The sequence below is a fragment of the Solanum dulcamara genome, chromosome 6 (genome assembly GCF_947179165.1).
Source record: "Solanum dulcamara chromosome 6, daSolDulc1.2, whole genome shotgun sequence".
Taxonomy (NCBI): Eukaryota; Viridiplantae; Streptophyta; class Magnoliopsida; order Solanales; family Solanaceae; genus Solanum; species Solanum dulcamara.
This window is the reverse complement of record NC_077242.1, coordinates 246,598-268,284: the sequence shown is the minus strand read 5'-3', so window position 1 is coordinate 268,284 and position 21,687 is coordinate 246,598. Positions and strand designations below refer to the sequence as shown.

At 35.6% G+C, this 21,687-nt stretch overlaps 2 protein-coding genes across 2 annotated transcripts; one reads left to right on the top strand and one right to left on the bottom strand.

Moving 5' to 3' along the window:
• Window positions 1–306: 306 nt before the first annotated feature.
• Window positions 307–5,011, bottom strand: LOC129892004 (pentatricopeptide repeat-containing protein At2g18940, chloroplastic). The gene is made up of 2 exons (XM_055967523.1): window positions 3,840–5,011; window positions 307–1,787 (listed from the first exon to the last, which is right to left on the bottom strand). Exons 1-2 carry the CDS (start codon window positions 4,893–4,895, stop codon window positions 735–737), a joined length of 2,109 nt encoding a protein of 702 aa, XP_055823498.1. The 5' UTR covers window positions 4,896–5,011; the 3' UTR covers window positions 307–734.
• Window positions 5,012–15,930: 10,919 nt separating this feature from the next.
• Window positions 15,931–21,432, top strand: LOC129893124 (calcineurin B-like protein 3). The gene is made up of 10 exons (XM_055968618.1): window positions 15,931–16,065; window positions 16,834–16,915; window positions 17,018–17,151; window positions 17,672–17,754; window positions 17,889–17,948; window positions 19,578–19,686; window positions 19,773–19,825; window positions 20,495–20,575; window positions 20,948–21,060; window positions 21,154–21,432. The coding sequence occupies exons 3-10, from the start codon at window positions 17,049–17,051 to the stop codon at window positions 21,209–21,211; spliced, it is 660 nt and encodes a 219-aa protein (XP_055824593.1). The 5' UTR covers window positions 15,931–16,065; window positions 16,834–16,915; window positions 17,018–17,048; the 3' UTR covers window positions 21,212–21,432.
• Window positions 21,433–21,687: the final 255 nt, after the last annotated feature.

The window sequence follows — 21,687 nt, the reverse complement described above, 5'->3', positions numbered from 1 at the left end:
ACGGCAATAAAACATCCATTACTGCCAGTAAAGCAGCTAATCATCTGGATCATCATATCAGCTATACTCAAGATTTATTATTGACAGCATTACATTAATATGTAATGTGCCTTAAGAATAGTCCAGGAATCAGTGATAGCAATTCACCTGCCCCCTATCACCACATCTCACCCCGCAAAAAGATCTACAGCAACAAGATGCAAGCTCCTGAGCAAATGGTTAGATCACACCATGAAAAGCTAAAGCACCACTAAGTATTGTAGCCTAAAAGAAATATATTTTTACTAAAAGCTAACGCAGTTTTAGTGGACAAGCAAATAATTTTATCAGTCCTTTTAATGTTCATTTCAAAGTAAAACGAAATCATGTGGCAATTCAACTCCCAGGAGTAACAAGGCTATGCAAAAGGGGGCTCAAAAAATGAAAGATCCGCAAACATCATAACAACCACAATTGATGCATCTCACAATGGAGAAGACATTTATAAGTCAACTTGATTGGCTATTCTGTATCGACGAACTACTACAAGTCAGAACGCATGGGCTGCATGGTCGTAAATTACTCAGGAACAGTAATCAACTTGCTGCTTTAAATTTATGGAGACAACTCATGGTGATTCCTAGATCACAATGAGGCCATTGATTCTTATAGGCTTCAGAACACTAAAACGCACTTTCATGAGCCAACTCCCAAGATAGATAGCACTAACTTACCATGTATGCAAACGATCAACATTATCTTACAGATGGTCTCCTGCGAAGAAAAGTTTGAGACGCCATGAGTGTTACTTGAAGTTGCTCAGATACTGTAAATCCCCGAGCTTCCATCAATCCTTGGAACTTTTGAGCATCTTGTACAAATCCACCAGCTATAAGTGACCATATAATCCTCTCGAAATCTTCTGGTCCCAACTGCTTCTGTTTTGCCTCCAAAACTCCAAGAGATTGAAGAGTCTTTTTCTCAACATTAGCTCTTGCATACATGTCACATAGGCTAATATGAACCTTAAATGGAGGAGCCTCACCCTGCTCAGCAATTTTATCCAAGACCTGTTCAGCTTCATCAATTAGTTGCATTTTACCCAACCAATCCACCAAAACTGAATAAGTAGCCACCCCAGGCTCAAAGCCATCTTTTTCAAGATCCATTAAAAGATTTAAGGCTTTATCCAGCAGGTTCTTCTTCTCATAAGCTGCTATCATGCTAGCAGTGCATCTATCATCTGGCTTGTGCCCAAGTTTAATCATGTAATCAAAATTCTGTCTTGCCTGATCAGGGTCACCAGCTTTTCCAAATGCCTCAACAAGTAAAGTACATGACTCGAAAGTGGGCTGAAATCCTGAAAATTGCATTGTAGTTGCTATTCTTTGGGCTCCATTAGCATCACCATGCTGAGAAAATGACCTTAGGAGGGCCATATAGATCTCCCTAGAGGGTTTGATGTTTCTTAACTCCATTTCCTTCATCAATGATTCACCTTTCTTTGGGTCACCAGCATTTACATAGGCTAGGATCATGGAATTGTAAATCCCCATGTCTGGTAGGAATCCTTGAGTTCTCAAGCTCTCAAATGCAGATTTTGCTCGATCCAGATCACCTGCTTTGCTGTACATGTGAACCATGGTAGTTGATGTGAGAATATCAGGTACAATTCCATTTTCACTCATCTTTTTGATAATTCTCTTGGCATCTTCTAGCCGATTATCCCTAGCATGGGCATCAATGAGTTTTGAGTAGTCACGTATGTTTGTTTGGAAGGACTCTTCACCAAGCACGTGTTCTGCAATCTAACATGTTTACTAAATGTCAGAGTTAGCTAATACTTAACAACTTAAATTCAAATTTTCTTATATAGGTAGAAAAATTCAGATTTGTCACAATATTTGGTTACTGAACAGAACATTTAGATTGCAGCACTGCACTGTTTAAGTTCCTCCCATGATGAAAGGGAAACAAGAGAAACAATTAGATTGCAGCACTAAACAGTGCATAAGATGGCATGTCTACAGATACTTCTAATCTCAAGATAATATGTCCAACGTGTAATTAAAACTTATCATTCCAAGAAAAAAAGAAGGATAATTTGTCCAACATGTGAGGATAACAACCCAAACAAAACTAGAAGAAACCTAATCTGCTTATAGATTCCTATACTTATATAAATTATCAGTAAGAAGAACGAGCATTCAAAAACAAGTTATATTAAGAATATTAACTTAAAGTCTCCCAGCTTTTGCAGGGTCATTCAGATTTGTTCCGTGGAGCACAGTTGACAATGGGACGAATGAAAGTTAAAACAAGAACATACCCAATGAATCCCACTAAATGGGGTCTAGAGAGGCTAGAGTGTACACAGACTTACCACTACTTCATGGAGGTAGAGAGGTCGTTTCCGAAAGACCCTCGGCTCAAGTGCATCAAACTCAAGTAAATGAAGAAGAAAACAATGAAGAAAGCATAACAATTAATACAAAAACAATATCAGCCGCAAAATAGTGTGGTAATCGAAACAAAATACACAACATATGATGATAGATTACACTCTACCCCTGCTAACCTTCTACCCTAATATGCGACCTTCACTCCTTCCAATCTAAAGTCATGTCCTCAGTAATGTATTACTTCTATTTCCAGTCTATGCGCTTATCACATAGGCATCAATTATGGATCTTTTACATGAATAAACAAAAACCACGGATTTCTCACATTAATCAAATTTATAAGTTGCATGAGTAGAACAAGCTTAGACAATTATCAATATCCAACGCACATTATCTTCACAGTGTGGTTGGAGACGCATAAATTAGGAAAGGGCAGGAGATGTAGTTGGATCGGCTGAGCTTTTTAGATTCAGCTCTTATAGCTCACATTTGCAATTAAAAAGATTGTTTTCTCTCATGTGATCTTTGTGCATATCTGGTGCGACATATATGGGCTGGGCATACACATGTATATATATACCTTTTGTAGAAGTTGTTCATGCATTGTATTCATACTCCTCAGCCACTTATATATAAACAATAGAATAGAAAAAATGAAAGTCTGACTAACATAATCTCACATATAGTTAATGTATTGACTAATTGTAAGACTTTAACAATGAAATAAACCCAAACTCTTCCATGGACATTTCATCAAACAGTTTACATACAACATAACCACAAGCTCAACTGAACAAATACACTTCTTACCATTATCCAACTTTAGAATAATCAAGAATCAATTTTTACTACATATATCAAGTAATAGACACAAAACAATAAAACCCAAATTTCCATTTCCATTTTTTTACCATTAAAAGTAACAAATACACCTCTGGGTTCCATTGAAATCCAACTTTTGAATAATCAATAATCAATTTTTCCTATATATATCAACAAATAGACTTAAAACAATGAAAATCCAAATTTCTAATTCCATTTTTTTACCATTAAAAGTTCATTGTATCAGCTAAACAAACACACTTCTGGGTACCATTGAAATCCGACTATTTGAATAATCAAGAACTGATTTTTCCTACATAAAAACAATAAAAAACCAAATTTCCATTTCTATTTTTGTACCATTAACTAAACAACTACAGTTCTGCGGTACCATTGAAATCCAACTATTTGAATAATCAAGAGCTGATTTTTCCTACATATATCAAGAAATAGACACAAAACCATAAAACCCAATTTACAATTTTCATTTTTTTTACCGCTAAAAGTTCATTATGAAAAAGGAAAATCAGAAGAAAAACTTACATCAGGGTTTCGCCGGACGAATGAAAGTTAAAAAGCAATAGTAATTCGAAGTCATACTAATAAGAAAACACTTAAAAGTGGAGAAGGAATTACCTTCAAATATAGACTAGGATTTCGGTTCTTCAATCTATCAAGCAAATTTATCCAGTCTACCCTGCTAGGTTGGAGAAGTTGTACCCATTCTGCTATAAGTGGAGAATAATCATCTTCCTCCTGCGAAGAAAGTATTTTTTCAGTAACAATTTTGCACTTGCCATCTATTTGTTTTGGTTCTTGAGGCCATATGATTTTCTCAGCCTCGTGAATCTTATCAGCCACTTGAGACCATTTAGAATCGGACAAATCAAGTCCATAAATTTTGTAGTTAATTTTCCCATGCCTTTTTGGAAGAGCCACAAGTTTAGGGTCCTCAACGGGGCTGTCCTGCTCCACGGCCCCAATACAATATGAGCTACCTTGTTGAGCTTTTTGTTCTTCTTCCTTAAAACGTTCAAGACTCTGATAAAACTCACTCTCCTCCATCTTCTCACGTGCCCATTTGAACCTATACTCCCTAAGCATGTCTCCACGTATACCCACTTCACCGGCAAACCTACACATCTCCTTAACTTGCTCATCTTGAAGAAAGTTCTTCATTTTCTCCTTCCTTTTTGCTTTCTCCATATCTTCCAACACCACATTGCTCACCTCCCACACTGTCTTCCACAAATCCTCACTAAAATCCCCAGAAGGTGAGGAGGACCCTCCAACTATCTGATCGAAACCACCTTTTTCCAGCTCGGAAACAACCTTGCCAACAATAAACAACAGCATCCCATCAATTGTTTTCTTCTCAAAATCTGGATATACTTCCATGAGTTTTCCACGCATTATCCAAGTAAATCTTGACAAGAACTCATTCATTGTGGCGTCATCCTCTGACTCACTTATCATTTCTTCAGCTGTATCGGTGTGAATGAATCTTTTACCACCCCAACATTCAATTTTTCGAATTGCAGCGTTGTGAATGGGGAAAAATCCACATTTCGGCGGAACGGAGGATGTAGCGATTGGGGGTCTCGGATGAAAATGGGGGTACTGACATATAATTTGCGTACCTTTGAGTTTTGACAATTTCTCCATTGTTCGCTTGCTCATTAGCTGCTTCATATTCAGATCTCACTGACCAAACAAATTAGGGTTTATCAATTGCAGCTATTTAATAAATCTTTGTTCGCCGAAGTTGCTCCTCTTTTCCCTTTTTTTTTTGGGATCAAATGTATATATTTCTCATTTTTATTCAGTTAGGTCCAAAATAGTGACCAACAATTACTAACTATATTTAAACTAGGTAATTAGCTTGGGCTTCCCACTATCATTATTAATGATCTCATTAAACTTGCAAATCTGAATATTAAAATCAACAAAAAATTAAAAAATAATAATAATAATTAAAAAAAATTATCTAAGTGGTGAATACACGAAACAGAAATTTCTCTCTCTCTAACGATAACATATCGCCTCACTGTTCATCACCTCCAACGGTAACTTTGTCTGAAGTCTGCCGGAATGGCTTTACCGCCGCCGATATAGCTCCCCATACCACCGGACCGCACCGAGATCACTGTAGCACTGTCCGAAGAGCAAACCGCCTGGGCACACAAGATCATATCTCTCGAGCAATCTGTTTGTATTCGAGTTAAATCAAACATTGAAGGTGAATTGCCAGTTCTTAATCTCAGTAGCTTCTACCATTCCATCTGTGAGAACACAGCAGGAGGCGCTTGGGAGATTTGCGACTGAGTCGCTAGAAATTCGAGCTCAAATTTGAACTATTTCCGATGACATCAATTTGAATGAGAATGTCACGACCCAATTTCTCATGTTGTGATGGTACCTACTATCAACCCATCGTAGGTAAGCCGAACCCACAGTCTGGAACCATAGGCAACGGACCATCACATGCGGAAGAAAAGAAACATACAATACTAATATTAATAACAAAAAAAGAGAATGAGAACAATATAATAAGATAACATCCAAGACCTGGTATTAGTCGGTAGTCGAGCCACTAGATCAAATAAGGAAGTACAAAAGTAGTTGTATTGATAACATTTTAGAAACATAATTGCATGTTTTAGATTGAATGAAGGACAAGGTTACACTAAGGTGTGTGTAGTGATTGCAGGATCCTTGGAGACAAGTCAGTGCTAGGAAGAACTTGATGGAAAGAAGAAGCAAGCGAAAAATGAAAGAAGCAGCCCTATCGCACTGCTGGCACACCGCGTCAGGCATAAACTACAGAGATAAAGCTGAGACGCACTACTGGCGCACCGCGCCAGAGCGTAAACTAATGAGATGCATTCATGGCACACTGCTACCGCGTCACTCTAGGAGAGAAACTACTGAAGGCGCTTTACAATGCGTTACTGGCGCGCCGCCCCAACATGGCCCCGAAATTCTAATTTTTCTCAATTAAGTCCGGATTAACTTAGGATTCAAGGGTTATTTTAAAAACCCTATAAATAGAACCCTAAGGCTGAGGAGAGACAGTTCATACAACTTTTGAAAGAACAATAATACAAGGGTACATGCACTTTAGGTTTCTCTTTTCTTCTCTTTTCTTTTAAAGATTAAAGTGTATGAACTAATGCATGGCGTATTTCGATTGAACATGAGTGCCTAAGCGCTCTTAATCTGGGGCTGTAGCTACCAAGTTATGACATAATACGATATACTCTTTTGTCGATGATGAGTTGTTAATTACAGTTACTCCTGCATTTTCATTTTAACTATTATAATGTTTGGCCAGCATTAGAATACATGTGTTGTCTATCTTGAATTCGGAAGAAGACAAAGAGATAAAATAAAGAATGTAGGGAACGTGTTTATGCTAGGGTAACTTAGGGTGATTCGTATGCAGGATGCAAGTGACACATACCTGTATACCGTATTTGGTTAATAAATAGGACGATAGATTAATGCATTTTTATTGATTTATATTTATCCCTGTTGAACGATGTAGTTAAGCTGTCGATAAAGATAGATAATTTGAGGTCGGAAGACCATGATTATATTATTAACCCTATAAATCAGTAGTTAAACACCTCATCTGAGACTAAAGTGGAAAATATTATTTTTGACTTCATTCTATGCTACAGCCCTAAATTTTTCATAACTTGACTCTCTGCGCAACTCTTGTAGTAATAGTAATTTTTCTTACAACAAAAGATTTAGTGATAGTAATATCTTAGTTTCTCACAGCACACATAATCGGTATGGTCCTTTAAACAGAAATAAGTGGTCTTCATAAAGTCTCTATGGGTTTGATATCAATCTCAAAAGAGCTACTATGTTACTTGTTAGATCATGCACATTTGCGTGTGCGTCTGAATGCAATAAGTTTTTGGTGCCGTTGCCGGAGACTTTAAATTAGGCAATTTGATTTTCTTTGAAGTTTCTATATTAATTGAGCTAGTGTTGACAACTTGATCTTACTTGTGCATTTTTTCAGGTGACTGAGGCATTACACTTGACAGAGACAAGGAGCTTGTAGAGCCATTATCTGAGCTTGAACGATTCTTCCATCGAAAAAAGCAAAGAGCAGCCTCTCAACACCCAATACAGAAACTCAATCTAGAGAATAATCACGGTTTGCCATGGGATGGTTTTCCCAAGGAGATACCGCCAGAAGAGATATCTGTAGAGATAGCATCAAGGATAGTACGAGATGTGGCAGTCCCACTCATAGCAAATGTCACCTCCAGTATTCAAAAACTGTCAGTTGGAGTTCAATTTGAGCTGAACAGAATATGGTGCAAATTTTGCACACGAACGGACAGTTTACAGAGCTGTCTCCCCCACTATCATCAGGCAAAGTAGGTGTTGGTTCATACCTTTATTGAGGGGTTGGAACCCAACACCAAAATTCTCCTTAATTCGGCTGCAGGTGGACAAACGCTAGAGAAAACTTATGATGAGCTATATACACTATTGAATCGCATATCTCAAGGAGATCCTGAGTGGAATGGAGGGAATTCTAGGCCCGTAGTGCAGAAACAAGCATGGATATTGGAAGTAGATGTCATGACAGCCTTGACTGCATGGATTGCATAAATACAGAATATGATGTCCACACATTTTAGCAATCAGGCACTGGGACAGCAGCAGGCGGTAGTGAATATGGTTCAATAACAACGATTCTTCTATCAAAAAAAGCGAAGAGCGACCTCTCAATACCCAATACAGAAAATCAATTTAGAGAATAATCACGGTTTGCCATGGGATGGTTTTCCCGAGGAGATACCGCCAGAAGAGATACTTGTGGAGATGACATCAAGGATAGTGCGAGATGTGGCAGTCCCACTCATAGCAATGTCACCTCTAGTATTCAGAAACTGTCAGTTGGAGTTCAATTTGAGTTGAACAGAATATGGTACAACTTTTGCACACGAACGGGCATTTACAGGGCTACCTCCCCACCACCACCACCATCACCACCATCATCAGGCGAAGCAGGTGTTGGTTCATACCTTTATTGAGGGGGTTGGAACCCAACACCAAAATTCTCCTTAATTTGACTACAAGTGGACAAGCGCTAAAGAAAACTTATGATGAGCTATATACACTATTGAATCGCATATCTCACGGAGATCCTGAGTGGAATGGAGGGAATTCTAGGCCCGTGGTGCAGAAACAAGCATGGATATTGATAGTAGATGCCATGACAACCTTGACTGCATGGATTGCATAAAATACAGAATATGATGTCCACACATTTTAGCAATCAGGCACTAGGACAACAGCAGGCGGTAGTGAATATGGTTCAATAACAACAAATGTGGTGTGAGGTTTGCAGAAGTAGTGAACGTTCAGTAGATTATTTTGGAGCTAATTTAGAGTCTGTGAACTTTATGGGTAATGCACCAAGAGGAGGAGTTAACCTGAACTATGGAAATACTTACAACCTAAATTGGAGAAACCACCCGAACTTCTCATGAGTGAAAATCAGCATCAAGAGTAGGCCCAATTCAAACCACAAGGAGGTAGGCAACAACACAATAATAAAGGCCAGGGTAAATAGAGCTCAGGGAAATCAAGAAACTTGAGCATAGAGGATATGATGAAACAAATCATGAATAACCAGGCTAAGTTAGTTGTAGTGGTTCGTCAAAATCAGTTAGCTACTCAGAATCTCAAAAAATAGCTTGGGCAGTTGGCAAATGCACAGAACTCTCACCAGCAAGGAGGTTTGTCAAGTAACACTGATCCAAACCCCAAATAGGTAAACACAGTAAGTACCTATAGTGGTCGGAAACTATGTGAGGTAAATTTTATTTTTGGAATAAAAATTACTAGAACATGTGATGGAATTTTCCTTGACCAGTCACATTATGTTGAGAAAAAATTGAAAAAATATAACTTTTTTGATTGCAAGCATGTTTTAACTCATTTTGATTCAAGTGTACACTTGTTTCCTGTTCAAAGTAAAAATGATGGGATAAATCAAAAGGAGTATGCTAGTGTAATTGGAAGTTTGAGATATATGACTATTGCACTAGGCCTGATATTGCATATGCAGTAGGAGTACTTAGCAGGTTTACAAGCAAGCCAGGTAATGAACATTGGCATGCTATAACAAGAGTTATGAGATATTTAATTGAAATAAAAACTTGTGATTTGTTCTATAAAAAATATCCTGTTGTACTTGAAGGCTTTTCTGATGCAGATTGGAACACTTTAGAAGGTGATTCCTGTTCCACCACTGGTTATATTTTTACATTGGGTGGTGGTACTATTTGTTGGAATTAAAAAAATAAACTATAATTGCTAACTCTACCATGGAGGCTGAACTAATTGCTTAAGCTTCAGCTAGTGAGGAAGCGAATTGGTTAAGAGATTTATTATTTCAAATAACTTATTTTGAAAAACCAATTCCTTCAATTTTAATTCATTGTGATAGCACCGCAGAAATTGGTAGAGTTCAAAATCGTTATTATAATGGTAAATTTAGACCTATAAGGAGGAAACACAGTAATGTAAGATCGTATTTGACAAGTGATACCATTAATGTTGATTATGTCAAGTCTTGTAAAAATTTTGTAGATCCTCTTACTAAAGCCTTAACAAGAGAAAGGGTCTGGAGCACATCGAGCGGGATGGGATTGAAGCCTATAAATCCATGAGTCATATATGAGGAAACTCAACCTGGAGACTAGAGATCCTATAACCAGGTTCAATGGGAAAAATGAATCATATGATGACTTGTTGTGAAAAAATGCAACTATTTTTTATTTCCTCCTTATGATGTGAGTGTATTGTTTCCTGTAGTGAATTGTGGAGGTTGAGTTTAAAAAACTCTTAATAAAAATCTGTAGCCTGTATGGATGGAGTGTTAAACTTACAGGAGCACTCTCGACAGATTTCACCTATGTGAGTGTGAAAGTAGGCCGCTTCCTATGAGAATTGGGCTAATTCTCAAAAAGCACTCATAAAACTGGGATAGCACAAGGCTGAAATGTGCTGGCTTATAAAGCTCATGACAACACCTTGATTACTATGTGTGAGCAGTAATATTTTATGTCCCTTAAGCAGTCATAGTTCAAGTCTGAGACGACTACAACTCTGGAGTAAATGTTATTGTTTCACTAAGTGGAGGTTCAATGTAGAGCGCACCTTCATTATGTATAGTAGTCTTCCTTCAACTGATAGAATCTCTTATATAATATTAAAATGAGTGGGGGATTTTTAATGTGGCATTTTAATATTTTATTAAATTGCAATTTTAGCAATTGTTCATTGATGACATTTAATGTTATCTTTATTCTATTTTTCTTTAGTGCATAAAAATTTCTTATAAGACACCTTATTGTATCGGGGTTGAGTTGGCTAACTTAGTAGGTTAGCCGACTTATGAACCACCATAGGATTGGAGGTTAGGTTTATGTCCCCTTCCTTATATTTTTTGTTTGTTATCTATAATAAGGTTTTTGCTGTCATGTGACCAGGAGGTCACGGGTTCAAGCCTTGGAAATAGCCTCTGACAGAAATGCAAGGTAAGGCTGCGTACAATAGACCCTTGTGGTCGGGCCCTTCCCCGGACCCTGCGCATAGCGGGAGCTTAAGTGCACCGGGCTGCCCTTTTTTATCTATAATAAGGTTTGGGGTTGTGCGGCTCAACCCCTGGTCGCCGCGAGGGTGGGAACCTCCAGGCAAGGCCCGTTAGTTAGTGTATCCATTTCATTATGTATTTTTTAACCTAATTATCACTAATAAGTGGTGCACTAATTCATAATGATGATAATGATCACTAATAAGTGGTGCACTAAATCATAATGATGAAATTCTATTATTTTTTCATCTTTTGATTGATTTCCTCTCCTATAAATAGAGAGGTCTGCTTTGTTTTGAAAAGTAAGAAAATATGGAATGCATTAAGTTTGTCAAAAAAATAGAGTTCTTATTAGTTGAAGGAAGATGTTCTTATTTGTGGAGCTTTAAACTCAACTCTTGTCCAGAGTTTGTTGAGTTACATTTTGTGATATGACTATTGTAAATTATAGTTCACCAGTGACCATGTATGTTGCTATTTAAGTAAGCTTTTGAAAGAATTTATGAAATGTCTATGATTTCGTAATTTAAACGTGTTAATTTTGTAACAACGAGGACATAATTGACCTCAATTTTAAACCATGAACCTTTTTCCAATAACAAAGTGATCACTGTTAAATTATGGTAGATGTTTCTTTAATGTGTGTCTTTTTCCCAAGTGGGGGTAAATTGCCCACTTGGCTTTTAACCCTTATCTCTGGCTATAAATATAGTCATTTTTCTGTAATGATAGACACATAGATATAGCAATACTTTCTCCTCTCCATTTCTCTTAATCTCTCTTGCTCTTATTTTCTCCTTATTAAATTATTGATTTACTATTATTTTACAACACGTTATCAGCACGACGCTCCAATTATTTTTAGAAGATAATAAAAAAGGTAAGAATTTTTTTTAAAATGTCGAATATTTTTAAACTTAAATTTGTTGCCCTTGATATTTCAGGAAAAAGCTACTCATCATGGACACTAGACGCCGAAATTCATCTTGAATCGATGGGTCTGGCAGACACCATCAAAGATGACAACACGACATCTAATCAAGACCGTGCCAAAGTCATGATCTTTCTCCGCCACCATCTTGACGAGGGCTAAAATTATAATATCTCACATTAAAAGATCCCCTTAAATTGTGAAAAAATTGAAAAGAAAGATATGACCACCTGAAGTTGATCATGCTTCCACAAGCACGTCATGATTGTATTTGGACATGAGCCAAATATAGCTCATTTAAGAATTTTTGATTGTGTAATATATATGTCTATAGCACCACCACAACGTACAAAAATGGGCTCTTCACGACGGTTGGGCATCTATGTTGGGTTTGACTCACCCTCCATAATTCGATACCTTGAACCATTGACTGGAGACTTATTCACTGCTCAATTTGCAGATTGTCGGTTTGATGAAACAACTTTTCCGCCATTAGGGGGAGAGAAAAAGGAACTCGAAAAAGAAATTGCGTGAAAAGTTTCATCATTATCTCATTTTGATCCACGTACCCGCACATGTGAGCAAGAGGTCCAGAAGATCATCCAATTACATAAAATATCAAATCAAATGCCAGATGCATTTACTGATTTGAAACGGAGAACCAAGTCACATATCCCTGCATTGAATGTGCATATCCGAATTGATGTCCCCAAAGGACCATCAAATAGTATCATAGCTTCTGAATCCCCAACACGCCTGAAGCGTGGTAGACCATTGGGTTCAAAGGATAAAAATCCTAGAAAGAGAAGCGTGAGGAATAATAAAGATGATACTATACAAGAACCTCCTGAAGAAGGTCAAGATTTAAGTAATCCTTATATTCCTAAAGAAATCAGTGAACTCGAGACTCGAGACTAGAGTAAATGAAGAACTTTCAATAAGTTCTACCGGTGATGAGATAAATTTAGATCAATCAAAAATCATAGTGGATAATATTTTTGCATATAATTTTGCACTTAACCTCATGCAAGATAGTGAAAGTCTTGAGCCTAAATCCGTCGAAGAATATCGACGTAGATGTGATTGGCCAGAATGGCAAAAAACAATTCAATCAGAATTAGACTCACTTGCTAAATGTGAGGTTTTTGGACCTGTATTCCAAATCCCTGAAGGTGTAAAACCAGTTGGCTATAAATGAGTTTTTGTGTAAAAATAAAATGAGAGAAATGAAATTATAAGATACAAGGCACGTCTTGTTGTACAAGGATTCTCTCAAAGATCCGGGGTCAACTATGAAGAAACATATTCACCTATTTTGGATGAAATAACTTTTTGATATCTCATCAGTTTAGTTGTACATAAAAATTTTGAAATATATCTAATGGATGTAGTTACAGCTTGCCTTTATGGTTCACTTGATAATGAAATTTATATGAAAATCCCAAAAGGATTAAAATTGCCTGAAGCATGTACTAAGTCTCAGGAGATGTACTTAATGAAACTGCAAAGATCATTATATGGTCTAAAACAATCAGGGCGTATGTGGTATAATCGCTTCAGTGGGTACTTGATAAATGAAGGCTATATAAATAATTTGTCCATGTATTTTTATTAAGAAAATGAAATCAGAGTTTGTTATACTCGTTGTTTATGTTCATGACATAAATCTCATTGGAATCTCTGAAGAGGTTCAAAAGTCAATTGAATATCTAAAGAAAGAATTTGAGATGAAAGACCTTGGAAAGACAAAACTTTGTCTAAGTCTGCAAATTGAACATTTAACAGATGGGGTCTTTGTCCATCAATCTACCTAAATTGAGAAAATCTTAAAATGATTTTACATGGACAAAGCACATTCATTAAGTACTCCAATAGTTGTTCGATCACTTGAAGTGGAAAAAGATCCATTTTGACCTCCAGAAGAGAATGAGAAATTTCTTGGTCCTGAAGTACCATATCTCAGTGCAATTGGTGCACTTATGTATCTTGCCAATGCACCAGGCCTAATATAACATTTTCTGTTAATTTGCTAGCATTGGAACGGTATCAAGCATATTTTGCGATACCTAAAGGGTACTATTGATATGAGTCTGTTTTATACTAACAAATATTGTGTAGACCGTATTGGTTATGCAGATGCAGGTTATTTGTCAGATCCATATAAAGCTCGATCTCAAACAGGCTATCTATTTACACACGGAGGAACTGCTATATCATGACGATCTATAAAGCAGTCTATTGTTGCTACTTCTTCAAATCATGCTGAAATAATAGCAATTCATGAAGCAAGTAGAGAATGTGTGTGGTTGAGATCGATGATACAGTCCATAAAGAAAGATGCGTCCAGGAAAATGATGCCAAAGTACCCACAATTATATTCGAAGACAATGTCATGTGCATAGCTCAATTGAAAGGTGACTTCATCAAAATAGACAGAACGAAACATATTTCACCAAAATTATTCTTCACACATAATCTACAGAAGAATGGTGATATAGATGTACAACAAGTTCGTTCAAGTGATAATCTTGCAGATTTATTCACGAATGCATTATCAACATCAACTTTTGAGAAGTTAAGATTTAAGATTGAAATGCGTAGTCTCCAAAACATCAAATGAAGCTTTCAGCAGGGGGAGTAAAATATGTGCTGCACTCTTTTTCCCTTAACCAAGATTTTGTCCCACTGAATTTTCCTGGTAAGGTTTTTAACGAGGCAACATTCAAGGTGTATTACCAGATGTGTGTACTCTTTTTCTTCACTAGGTTTTTTCCCACTGAGTTTTTCCTAGTAAGGTTTTAACGAGGCATAACATCTATGGTGTTCAGAATAACTCTATATATATTTGTTCTTTTATTAGAATTATTTTTTTGTAGACATCCAAAGGAGAGTGTTAAATTATGGTGGATGTCTCTTTAATGGGTGTCTTTTTTCCGAGTGGGGCCCACTCAAAGTGGGCTTATCTCTGGGCTATAAATATAGCCATTTCTCTGTAATGATAGACACACAGATATAACAATACTTTCTCCTCTCTATTTCTCTTAATCTCTCTTGCTCTTCTTTTCTCCTTATTAAATTATTGATTTAGTCTTATTTTACGACAATCACTTATTAGTCGCTTTATTCTCAAGATTAGAACACTAATAAGATTACAAATCATGTCACTTATTGATGAATGATGACAAATGAAGTGTTTTGACCAGTTTTGCAAAATATAATACACAAAATATTGTTGGACCAATTCTTTAATAGTTACTCTGGCCGACCTCCTTACCATGAACGAATGGGCTTTTTCCATTACAATTCCCTCGGGGCCATCTTATTTTTTGTACTTCCATGGCAAAATTCATATATAGTCACAATTTCATATTCAATATATATTACGCAGAATCTGAATTAGTCAAATCAATTTAAATGTATAATGATTCGAGAAATAAGATTTTCCTTTTCTTAAAACAGAAAAAAAAATACATCTAATCAATAAATTTTTTGAGTTTCAAATGGTTAAAAAAGAAAAAACATTATACCAAGTCTATCTCATTTGCAATACAATGGAACTAAATGTTTTTTTAAAAAATATATATATGCACTCGATACTTAAAAATAATAATTAATCCTAATATTATAAGTATTATTTTACACTCGAGCATAGTTTTATCGACCGAACAAAATAATTCCTACTTGTATTAGAAACTTTCACGACCCCCCCCCCCCCACGATATAACTTTGTTGATGAATTACAACAGCAATAACATATTCAATATAATCTCATAAGTGAATTTTGAAGAGAGCAGTGTGTACGCGACCTTGCTTCTATCTTATGAAAATAGAAAAGCTATTTTCAATAGATCCTCTATTTAAATAAAGTATATCAATATTAAGTATTGAAAGAAAATATAATAAAATAAATAATATAATAATCGAAACCAAAAAAAAGGCAATAAGTAATAATGAAATGGATGAATACAATAGTGTATGAGTGATAAATTGATTAATTTTATTAGTTTAGGTTAAAGATTTTCATCGATATTACAAGACTGTAAATACTAAATATTTGACATTAATATGTATTCGACAGCTGGCAAACATGGGTGGGCCTAATATCAGACATTTGGGGCACCATCAGAGACCCATAAATATAATTTAGTTTGCGACAAGGACACAACTTATTGCAAATTACAAATAGCCATAAAATAGAAAAGGTTAAGGGACTTCTTCTTCATTCTGCCTTTTTTCCCTCAAAAATTCCTCTGTAATTCTGCAATCATCTGAAATTAAATATCCATTTATCCATAAACGTAAGTATTTTCTTGTTTCCCTTTTTGATTTTGATTCTCATGTTGTTATTTTTTTTTTTTTGCAATTATTAGATCTGTTTGTTAACCAAATCAAACTGTTTGATTGATTAGTTTAAATTCTTGATCCAATTGAATATCCTTGTGATATATAAGTGCGTTTTTTGTGTAATTTGATATGGGGTTTCTCTAATTTTGTTGTATATTTAAGTAAAGTTTCGAAATTTAAGCTAAATATGAGTTTAGATACAAAAAGTTTCAATTTTTAAAGAATTCAATTCCGATCATTCAATGAGCCCTGCAGAAGGGAATGTGATATAGGCGCAAACAGATTAGTCAAGTTGTTTTTTTGCAAGTTCTCACTTATGAACCTAATAAAAGAATGATCTTTTGGTGTTGTGTTATCTTTGGGGTTAGTATCATTGTTTAGTTTGCACATTAATGTTGAACATGAAATCTGTGAACTATAAGTCGATTCGGGGAATGGGGGACTGGGTTTAGAGTACAATTAGTTACAGAAGAAGAAAAAAGTTGCAACTCTTTAATATTTGTTCGGATGATGCAACCAGTGAGGTTGAAGACACAAATTAAGTTATGGTGATAAATTGGTGTTATTTAAACTGCATGAGAAGAGGATAATCAATAATGAGATTTACGTTGAAAGATTTGACTTTGCTGACGGAATTAGAGGGCGTCTTATAGAGCTTCTTTTACCAGTTTCAATAGATATTTATGGAACTTAATTGTGTATTCATGTGTTTGACCTGGCAGATATATAGCTGCATATAGATAGATTTCGGAACCTTTCAGTATTTTGGGTTCATACATAGACATAACAGAGAATGGTCAAAAGGTTAGTTTTGTTTTGTTCCTGTCAAAAAGATGTTTCTCGGGTACAAATGACCCCAATTAAAATGAATTTTTGACTCCGTCCTCTGCCATTCTTGTTGAACAGATATGGAGTGTTTTGACGCCAGGACATTAAAATGCTTCAGTGCTTAAGTTCTTACCTTTCGAGGTGTTGTGATCTTGATTTTAGGCAATCAGGGGGCCTCGACGATCCTGAGATCCTTGCACGAGAGACAGTTTGTATGTTACTTGGACATTTTGTTATATTTTTCTAGAAACATAGAATGCTAATGATAATGGAAAATAACAAAAGCAAAGTCTAACTAGTTCTGAGAGCTTTTCTTAATGGATCTATTCTGATGATTTGTACCTACATTTTAAAGCTTATCACGGCTCTATGAAAATGGATAGCATATGCTCCTTTTGACCCAATTTATAAGACACTTCCTGTATTGGGATGTTCCAAAATGTTTGATACCATTCCCTTCCAATGGAATTTCCACAAAGAATTTACGGTTATTACGTTGTTTAGATTGTAATACATTGATGTTCTAACATCTGAGACTAAGCATCCATTCAAAAACCATCAGGAATACTAATTTGATCTATAATCAGAATTTGTTATGTTATTGTTGTAAATCATTTGAAACTACTATCTTGATATCATATATCCGAACCCATAGATTTTTAGTGTAAACGTGGCTTTTGCACTAGTAGAATTACTATAACTGAGCCTACATAATCTTCTTTCTCGTTGCAGTTAGCGTCAGCGAGATTGAAGCTCTTTACGAGCTCTTTAAGAAGATTAGCAGTGCAGTGATTGATGATGGTCTAATCAACAAGGTTTGTGTCATATGGTTTCCTAAGAACAATCTAGGAAAAGAACTATCTATGTGGTCTCTTCCTGTCATGGATGCTTAATTTGTCTTAATCTTCAACTGTTCTTTTGAATTTTGAATTTGTATCTCATCTTGCAGGAAGAGTTTCAATTGGCACTTTTCAAGACAAATAAAAAAGAAAGCTTGTTTGCTGACCGGGTACGTTCTCCTTAACTGCTATTAGATCTTCAAATGTAATCCCAACTTAATTGAATTTGAAAAGAGTCCGTTACTCGCTGAAAATTAGATCACTATCCGTAGCTTATCATTGCCGTACAGCTGAAGCTGTTTTCGTCTAACAGATCGGCTAAGTTGCTCTTCCTCTTTAATTAAGTGAACCATAAATAGATTTGGTGTTCATAAAGCCTTTCAAGTTATTACAGAGGAGAATATTTAAGTAAGGGAACATGATAGAGGAAGTACACCCATGCTTATTGTACTCCCTTCACGTGCAGCGCGTAGTGGCATTTTTAAAGAGTGCTTCTTCAATGAAGTTTTTGTTCTGGCTGTCAAAGTGCATACAAAAATTTCAATTATTGTCAAATATGATGAGTTATAGAAATGTGATTTGGTTGGGCCAAGCAAGATTAGCTTTAAATATGATTTAAAAGGAAAGCGACATGGCTTTACAAAAGTATTCAGTTTTAAAAGTATAATAATTGAAGTTTTGTGAAGGGAGTAGGAAGGAAACGAAGTTTAAGAATTCCTAAAGTCTCATGTGAATGAGTATATCTAAGTTACCAATTTCAGTTTTATCCTTTAAAATTCTGTTTTTACCTTATATCCTTTAATATTGGATGTCCAATTAAATGGTAGTATTAGTATAGCTCTTCTACTCTTCATTTGCAAAAAATTTGGATAGAGTTACTCGGTACCTGTGGTGGTGGTGATGGTATGTAACATGATACTTAATGGAATAGTTGAAGTGCGCACAAGTTGGTTCAAACACTATTGATATATAAAAGAAGTTCAAAGCATATTTATAGTTCACTTGAATGTAAGAGAAATTGCTTTGAGTTGAACATGTAAGTAGTACATTATTTGTATTACTAGATCATACGTGAACAATTGTATTAAGGATATTTTACTCATTTTTCCTACAAACTAATTCAAAATGAAGCAACTCTGTGATTTTACAGTAAAAAAATTAAGATGTCATTGTAAAGGCTGCGAAACTAGCTTATCCAATTTTTTGGACAAAATTGGTGGCGCTAATGAATGACATTTGGAATCCCATAAATATGGACTAGCATTTGATGGCGTATTACTTAGGGATATGTTATTGAGGCAAGTGGAATTGAAATTCTTTTATAGTTTGAGACAGTTCAAGTTCAAACAGAATAGGCAGGTCATCAATCACTTTAGAATCTACTAGATCGTAAAGAAGTTGAAGAGTGAGAAGCAGATAATAAGTAAGATCTATATAATGATGAAGTTTCGTATATCTCAATCAATCATGTGGATGAATAGGATTATTTATTAATATGGTCCAATTGTAATTTCATGAACGTCTTTATATTAATATAGTCCAATTCTGATTCATGAACGTCTTTAGGACTTGTGGATTTTGAGTAATTTTTGTAGATTATGCTTGTTTTATGTATTCTTATTGCATTTCTTTTTTTTTTCTTTTTTCTCTTCCCTATAAAATGTGCTTAGCTTCTAGTTTATCGCCGAAGTTCCACGAACCTTGTCACATTTAACATTTCTATTATTGGTCTGAAAGGTTGAGAAGACACACCATATGGAATCATCTTTATTTCCCCTCTCTGACCTATCTAATTGCAGGTGTTTGACTTGTTTGACACGAAACACAACGGAATCTTGGGCTTTGAGGAATTTGCTCGTGCACTCTCCGTTTTCCATCCAAATGCACCTATTGATGATAAGATTGAGTGTATGTTTTTATCTTTGCATTAATTGAGTTACGACCATTAATTTTAATTGGTCTCGACTGCTTCTAATGGTTTACTACTATTGCAGTTTCTTTTCAGCTATATGATCTCAAGCAACAAGGTTTTATTGAGAGACAAGAGGTAATTATAAACCTCACTAAGTGAAGTGATTAACTGTCCCCAATCTTGAAAGGCATTATTGAAGTAGTTGAATGGCTTCTTGAGGCAAGGCAAGACATTAAACGGTCTGTGTCCATGTGGACAAAGCTCCACCAAGGGGTTTGCCTTTAGGGCCTTTAGGCTGACAAATGTACCTTTTCACAGGCATCTTCTGGGTTTTGCATTGGGGGACTCAATTTTCTGGTCCTTTTTGCGCCATATTTCGGGATAATTTGGTGCCCATTTAATGTAGCTCTTTTAATTATATGATTAGAGAAGTAAGTGTGTGACCAAAGCCCAATTTTGAGGTCAGCAGATTGCCATCATCTTCCTGCCCCAATCCTTTTTTTTCAACACAACTTCACTTTCAATCTGATTTACTTTTCTATTTTACCATTTTTTATGTTTTTTCTAAAACTTTCGACATCTGTTCCTTTTACAGTTTACTCATTAAGGCATAGCCTTTACCTAACATTTAGTCTTCTCAAGTACCTGTCGCCATAATATGTTGAATGGTTCATATTCTGTTGTCCTACTTTACAATGCTCTAGTTTTAGTTGCTCTAATTATGAAACCTCATTTAGTTTTATTAACCAACATTAATTGTTTGTGTGCTTTTGATATGATAAAAGACGTACCTTCTGAGTGCAGGTAAAACAAATGGTGGTTGCTACTCTTGCTGAGTCCGGTATGAACCTTTCAGACGATGTAATAGAGAGCATAATTGACAAGGTGCTTCGTCAACCTACAAAGTACTTATTTTTGCATATTGTATTAGTCATACATAATACCTCTTTCTTCTGCCTATCTATCTATGTTGCTAAGTTTATGATTGTTTAGAATTTACCATGGACCTAAGGGAAAGTCTACGCTCTCAATCCCCCGAGGGTACCATAATCTTATAGCATTTTTTCTTATTTTATTGATCTGGTGCTACTGCTCAGAATTTTGTATGTCTAATCATCACGAGTCTAATTTTGTGTCAAAATTAAGGAACCAGATGCATTTAAATGTCGTGTAGGCTTGATGCTGACAGTGGTTCAAATCTCTACGTGGCTGACGGAACCTTTTTAATGACTAGCTAATGTCTTCCTATTTTACCAGACTTTTGAAGAAGCCGATACCAAGCACGATGGAAAGATTGATAAGGAGGAATGGAGAAATTTAGTGTTGCGACATCCTTCACTTTTGAAGAATATGACCCTCCAATATCTTAAGTAAGTAACACATGGAATAGTAACATGTTTATGTAGTTGTTATTTTTTCATAGTATTTATTCATTTGCTCAAATATCTTCCTCCTTTAATCAGGGACATTACTACTACGTTTCCGAGCTTTGTCTTTCATTCAAGGGTTGAGGACACCTGATTTGGAATTGAGAAGTGGGGTTGTTTACAAAAGTAATATATTACTTTTCTTTTGTTTTCTGGGAATTGCAGTTGGCTGATTCCATGGATATATAACATTATGTTTTCTCGTTTCATTTTCTCCATGTTAAATTCGACATCTTCAGGATTTATCATTCTTTTTTGAATAGTTGTTTTGTGATTTATTTCTATGAATTGATGTCGAGTTTCCATTGAGTGACACCATAATTTTGCATTTAAAAGTAAACAAAACATTGTTTTACCAAAGAGCAAAGATAAACCATCTTGGTCATACTAAATGAAGTTATTTCATGCAGATGATGACTCTCTCGTGAATGGCTGTTGAATTATTATTCCTCTTCCATTCTCTATACTCAAAAGCGTTTCAACATTTACCCTATTGGAATGACAACAATGTTAAGAACAAAAAGATTAAGTTTTGTGTAAGAATAATATATATACCAGCTATCTGAACCA

Coding starts and splice junctions, on each gene's coding strand:
- LOC129893124 (XM_055968618.1), top strand. CDS start 17,049: ATGCTTCAGTGCTTAAGTTCTTACCTTTCGAGGTGTTGTGATCTTGAT. Junction 17,755..17,888: donor ATGATGGTCTAATCAACAAG/GTTTGTGTCATA, acceptor CTCATCTTGCAG/GAAGAGTTTCAATTGGCACT. Junction 19,687..19,772: donor TATTGATGATAAGATTGAGT/GTATGTTTTTAT, acceptor CTACTATTGCAG/TTTCTTTTCAGCTATATGAT.
- LOC129892004 (XM_055967523.1), bottom strand. CDS start 4,895: ATGAAGCAGCTAATGAGCAAGCGAACAATGGAGAAATTGTCAAAACTC. Junction 1,788..3,839: donor ATCCTAGTCTATATTTGAAG/GTAATTCCTTCT, acceptor TAAACATGTTAG/ATTGCAGAACACGTGCTTGG.